We start from the raw sequence: 6,005 nt of genomic DNA on the forward strand, positions 1-6,005 counted from the left end.
TCCGTGAATCCTGGAACCTGGCGTTTGCACCCGCAGCGCAGCACATGCCCCAACAGCTTACCCACCTTACTTCACTGCAGCAGAAAAACAAAAGGCCCATTCAGTCTCATCAGCAAATTAAATACTACTCCTACTCGCATAAATAAAATTCTTTTCTTTAGGGTTCAGAAGAAGAAAATACCTAGCTCAGTTTTCAGTTCCATGAAGGACACGAGCCCCTCCTTCCATCGCACACACACCACACACCCTCGCCTTGTTGTCTTTTACCTACCGCTTCTCCCCCGCTCCATAAATACCACCTTCCTCTCCCTCTCGTCACTCCCCCACCACACACCCCACCCCAAGCCCCCACCTCCATTTTTTCCAGTCAGGTTCACAGCGAGAAGCAACAGCAAGGCAAGCTAGCTACACGCCGATGGCCAAGGACGAGGTGATGGAGACCGGCGGCGGCGGCGACTTCGCGGCCAAGGACTACACGGACCCGCCGCCGGCCCCGCTGATCGACGCGGCGGAGCTGGCCTCCTGGTCGCTCTACCGCGCCGTCATCGCCGAGTTCATCGCCACGCTGCTCTTCCTCTACATCACCGTGGCCACCGTCATCGGGTACAAGCACCAGACGGACCCGGCCGTGAACACCGCCGCCGACGCGGCGTGCGGCGGCGTGGGCGTGCTCGGCATCGCCTGGGCCTTCGGCGGCATGATCTTCGTCCTCGTCTACTGCACCGCCGGCATCTCCGGGGGCCACATCAACCCGGCCGTCACCTTCGGCCTCTTCCTGGCGCGCAAGGTCTCCCTGGTCCGCGCGCTGCTCTACATGGTGGCCCAGTGCCTCGGCGCCATGTGCGGGGTCGGCCTCGTCAAGGCCTTCCAGAGCGCCTACTTCGTCAGGTACGGCGGCGGCGCCAACACGCTCGCCGCCGGCTACTCCAAGGGCACCGGCCTCGCCGCGGAGATCATCGGCACCTTCGTGCTCGTCTACACCGTCTTCTCCGCCACCGACCCCAAGCGCAGCGCACGCGACTCTCACGTCCCGGTAAGCACCACATGCCATGCCTCCGGGCCACAAAATTCTTTTGAAAAAGTAGAGTTTTCTTGTTCGTATAAGAAAAGCAAAGCTGGTTGTTAGAGCTTAACTGAAGACGGCATGCCATGAGGATAGATCGTCCAAATGAGGAGCATGATGCATACGTAGGAACAAAAAGGGGGGAAAGCAAGAATATCCTATACGATGAACAAAACGGGTAGAATGATACTCCTTTATCCAAGATATATCATCCAGAATGAACAAAAAGGAGTAGTAGTACATATGAAATGTCATGTACTCTATTTCTTTTGAAAATAAATAAGTGCTGCCATGATGCTTTAAAATTTTTTTTTGTCCTTAACAGTAGACATAAGTCTTCCCGTAGGCGTAAATGTGGGTCGTAACAGTCGTACTGGCGCTGCAATTGACGGGAGAATGAAGGATCCAGATGCATCTAGTACTAGAGTAGTACACGTCCGCGTGGCAGACACTCAGACAGTCACTAATGTGATAAGTATGTTTACTAGTCCAGTTAAGTCCCATCTCATCCACGGCCTTGGCCCATGTGGCCCCAACAGTAAGCTGAGCTGTATATGGGTGTGATAACACGTGGTCGATTTCGTCCAGGACAGCGCTGGTGAATTATTGGCCAGGCCCCCACCACCCTCACATCCATGATGAATTATTGGGTGGCCACCCATCCAGTCAGTATAAATTACTACCTCTCCTTGCAGCATGTGGCTAGCTAAATTCAGAGTTACTACACGATCTAAAAAGTTGAGAGTTACCACTCTGGGTTTGGGTGGTTCCGTCCGGTGACGGATGGTGCGAGCATCCCTTTTTGCGAGGGCACTGGTGAAGGTGCGGTTTGGATGTGACAGAGCGTGATGTTCGGCCGCTTGCTTTGCCCGATCCCGTCAAAATATGCCATCGTACTGGTAGTCACTGGCTTTGGTCTTTTGGGGCGGTGAAGCGCGCACTGAGGCTGGGGGATGTACCCGGAGGGAGAGGGAAAAGGAGCCTTCACTCCACGCTCGTTGCCGCTCCACCTAGTTTCCTTCCCGTTCAATCAAAAGGGACGGCAAGTGGCAGGCCTTTCACGACTTTGGGTGTCCTCCAGCACTCGCATGATGCGGACGGGCGGAGCACGCACGGCCATGCCATGCTTGGAGAACCAGCAACCTGTAAACGACCCGGCATGGGGAGTGCCGATTAGTTCAGTTGAGAAAGTAATTTGGAGGGGTCTCATGCTATTATGTTTGCTTTGCTTGTGTCTTTCTCCAGGTGCTGGCGCCCCTCCCGATTGGCTTCGCCGTGTTCATGGTCCACCTGGCCACCATCCCCATCACCGGCACCGGCATCAACCCGGCCCGGAGCCTCGGGGCCGCCGTCATCTACAACAAGGACAAGGCCTGGGATGATCAGGTACTCCACTATTTATTCACACGCTCCAAACCGCCATTCCAGCAGTTCACCTTGGTGTCAAGTTGCCTTGATCTGATCTTGGCTTGATTTGTTTGTTGCAGTGGATCTTCTGGGTCGGCCCCATGATCGGCGCGGCGATCGCGGCCTTCTACCACCAGTACATCCTCAGGGCCGGCGCCATCAAGGCCCTCGGCTCCTTCAGGAGCAACGCGTAACAAGTTATCATCCATGTGATCTGCATGCAAGATTGAAGCAATGGCGACCCGTGTTGTGTCCATCCATCCAGAGAGAAATGCGCTTTTGCAACTTCTCGACAGTTCAGTTCGGCCGCCGCAATGGTCGTGTTATTATGTGTCGGCAGCTGCATATGCGTAGTACGAGTACGTGGTTGGCCTCCATGTGCCCGGTCCTGCGTGCCGTGTCTTGTAATTCGGTCCATGGGATCGCTCGCTTGTCTTAATTAGCCCGCATTGCTTTTCCTATTGTATTTAAATTTAGCGACCATATGTATGATCGATCCAACGTCGCCGCCTTTCTGTCTAATTCATCAATCCACCAAGCAAGTGATCATCCCAAAATAAGTGTTCTCTCTTGTCTTGTTTGTGACGAGTGGTGGTGCTCTTGGTTTCTAGTACTATCTTGTTGCTGCTTTGCCGATGTGAATCTTCAAGCCCGAATGATCATATGTCGTGTGATGCGCCAACTCTTGTTTTCTGCCCTTCCATGTCCTGCTGCTCTACGGTCTCATCCACTCAGCGGAGTTGTCTCTTTCTCTCACTTTCGTTCCTTGATTCCTATATATAGCTATCACTTGTCATGGTCCTTGCACCTATCATGGGATGTTGTCATCCAGCAGGATTCTTTTCTTTGGATTGGAGATAGTGTTGCATGTCTTTTTCATTACGACCCAAGGCCAAACAAACCATTGCCTCATAAGGGCATCTCCAGCCGCGTCCCCAGGAAGGCCTTCCCAGGTGATTTTTTCGCGCCGGCGCCAAACAAACGGTACAGTCACGCCCCCAGCAGCCCGATTTTCGCCGGCCTGGGCCGAAAACAGCGCCGGCGGACCCAGGCCGAACCCGACGCGCTGGGGGCGCCCGAGGGCGCCGGGGCGAACTGTTTTGGCGCAAAACAGCCGCGGGCCCGCCGCGTCAGCGACACGGCGTCTCGTCTTCCCCCAACGGCCTCGGTTTCCGCGGGGAATCAATGCCAAGGCTGCCACCGGTCAGCCTTGCCATTGATTCCTCACGGGCGGCGCGTCACGGGACGGCGCGCCGACGCCTCCCCTCCCTCGCACGCGTACACACGGGTGCGGCGCGGCTATATAGCCGGTGGCCTGCACTCGCCTGTACCCACACCAGCCCCGCCCCTCGCCGCCGCCCAACTCCTCCCTCTCCCTACCTCTCCCGAGCGCCGCCGCCCAGCCCCTCCCTCTATCTCTCGACCTCTCCCGAGCCCGTCGCCATGGCGGAACGCTACCCCGGAGACGAGGCGGCGGCCAACGGCTTCGGCGGCCGTTCGCTCCGCGAACAGGAGTCCTGGCTCCTGTTCCAGGCAAACATCCTAGCGCCGCCGGACATGCGCGCCGGGCCGACAGGGTGGAGGCTCAGTGTCGGGGGAGTGCCCATTCCCCCGTTGCCCGACGCCGTGGCAAAGCCGCAGTACTTCGCCGACGAAGTCGAGGTCCTGCGCGCCTCCCTCACCGACGCCCAACTCTCCCTCCCACAGTACGCCGCCGACAACCACGCGACTTGGGCGGCGTATTTCGAGCGCCGCCAGCAGCAGCGCTTGGCGTCCATCAACGGCGTGCCGGTGGTTGGCGGCCGGCAGAACAGCGAGGGGCGCCACCTGTGGTGGGGCGTCCCCAGCCGCACACTCGAGGGCGTGCTGACGTACCTCGAGGGCGGTAACGACCCGCCGTTGGCGTACCCGGCGAGGGCGGCCGCCCCGGCGCAGCACGCCGGGCCATGGGCGCCAAGGAGGTTCGGGTCCTCCTCCTCTTCTTCCTCCTCCCGATCTTCATCGCACTCCTCCGGCACTCCGGCCCTGCTCGGCGTCAAGGCCGAGCCCGCGGCGGAGATGCCGCTCGGCCGGCGCACTCGCAGCGCCGACATCTCATCAACGAGGGCGGCCGGCGCGCCTGCTCGTCGGCTCCTCCTCTGCGCTTCGTCAAGCCAAAGACGGAGCCGGGGCTCGCGCCGGTGAAGACGGAGCCGGGGCTCCCGCCGGTGAAGAAGGAGCCGGCCGCGCCGGTGACGACGGAGCTTGACGACGACGACGACGTGGCCCTGGAATGGGCGCGCAGGGACTCCATAGCTATGGAGAAGGAGCGCCTGGAGAAGGCGAAGGAGCGCCAGCGCGCCGCCCTGCTTCGCTTCGTGGAGCGTCGACGCGGCCACGACGAAGGCAGAGTTGTCGTCATCTGCGACAGCGATGACGACGACGACGATGCGCCGCCACCAGTCCGCCATGGCGACGCCGGGCAGGGGTCCAGCAGGGGCGCCCGCGTCAAGGAGGAGAAGGCCGCCGACGACGATGGCGGCGGCGACTTCAGCCAGTTTTTCCTTTAGATTAGTTTATGTATATGAGCTATGTAATGAAAATCCGTGAACTTCGCCGAAATGTGCCGAAATTTATCGTGTTTGGCCGAAATTTATCATGTTTGGCCGAATTTCATCATGCTTAAGCCGAACTTCGCCGAACTTCTTTTATTTTAAAACGTTCCTGGGGGCGGCCCTGGGGCCGGCGGCTGGGGACCAACTCGCCCCCAGGCCCAATTTTTGCGCCGGCTCACCCCCAGGCGGCGATTTTAGGCGCCCCCTGGGGGGCCAACGGCTGGAGATGCCCTAATGGGGGCGATTTGTTTCGATCAATTCCATCCTAAGTAAGTATGGTTTGGTTTTACACATGTTATCTTTTTTTTCACTTACCGAAAGGGGTCCTTTAGAGATTGGACTACTTTATATTCAGATTTTCTGGTAAACTACTTTATATTCAGATTTTCTGGTAATGTGATGATGAATCAAGAAATATCGGTGAGATAGGTGGAATGAGTTATCTCCTTAAAGTTAGGGGGGCTTAGGACATCTTCAACATGGACCCCTCAAACGGACACCGTATCGAACGGGTCCAATGAGACGAGACCGATTATCCAATGTTGTCCTCTTACATTTCAAATCGAATTTGATCAAACGGGGCGAATTTCATGCAAACATGATGTAACTTACTTAAGTTCGGACATAATTTACATATAACGGACGATATTTCGTCTGTTTAGCGCGCGGTGTCACGGCAAACGTGGTTTTTACAGTACGCTCTCCGCTGGTGGATCGAGGAGGGAGCGCTCATAGGGGTGCGCGCGTCGTGCCATCCTTGCCGCTAGCCTGCGATGTTTTTTTTTCTTTTCGAAAAAGGGGGTTGATCCCCGGTCTCCGCATCAGAATGATGCATAGGGCCATATTATTAATATGCAAAAGGTTCAACATAAGTCTTCAGGTCTCAAAAAAGAACGGAAAAAAGGCTCACAAAGAGCAAATAAAATACAGGAAAGCCACAA

The 6,005-nt window shown here is 56.8% G+C and overlaps 1 protein-coding gene across 1 annotated transcript; it reads left to right on the forward strand.

Annotated features, from left to right (window-relative positions):
* The first annotated feature begins 307 nt into the window (after window positions 1–307).
* On the forward strand, window positions 308–3,027 carry LOC123188198 (aquaporin PIP2-1). Its single transcript, XM_044600236.1, has 3 exons — window positions 308–1,033; window positions 2,309–2,449; window positions 2,551–3,027. The coding sequence occupies exons 1-3, from the start codon at window positions 416–418 to the stop codon at window positions 2,662–2,664; spliced, it is 873 nt and encodes a 290-aa protein (XP_044456171.1). The 5' UTR covers window positions 308–415; the 3' UTR covers window positions 2,665–3,027.
* Window positions 3,028–6,005: the final 2,978 nt, after the last annotated feature.

This window comes from Triticum aestivum, chromosome 2A (genome assembly GCF_018294505.1).
Source record: "Triticum aestivum cultivar Chinese Spring chromosome 2A, IWGSC CS RefSeq v2.1, whole genome shotgun sequence".
Taxonomy (NCBI): domain Eukaryota; kingdom Viridiplantae; phylum Streptophyta; class Magnoliopsida; order Poales; family Poaceae; genus Triticum; species Triticum aestivum.

Coding starts and splice junctions, on each gene's coding strand:
- LOC123188198 (XM_044600236.1), top strand. CDS start 416: ATGGCCAAGGACGAGGTGATGGAGACCGGCGGCGGCGGCGACTTCGCG. Junction 1,034..2,308: donor CACGCGACTCTCACGTCCCG/GTAAGCACCACA, acceptor GTCTTTCTCCAG/GTGCTGGCGCCCCTCCCGAT. Junction 2,450..2,550: donor ACAAGGCCTGGGATGATCAG/GTACTCCACTAT, acceptor TGTTTGTTGCAG/TGGATCTTCTGGGTCGGCCC.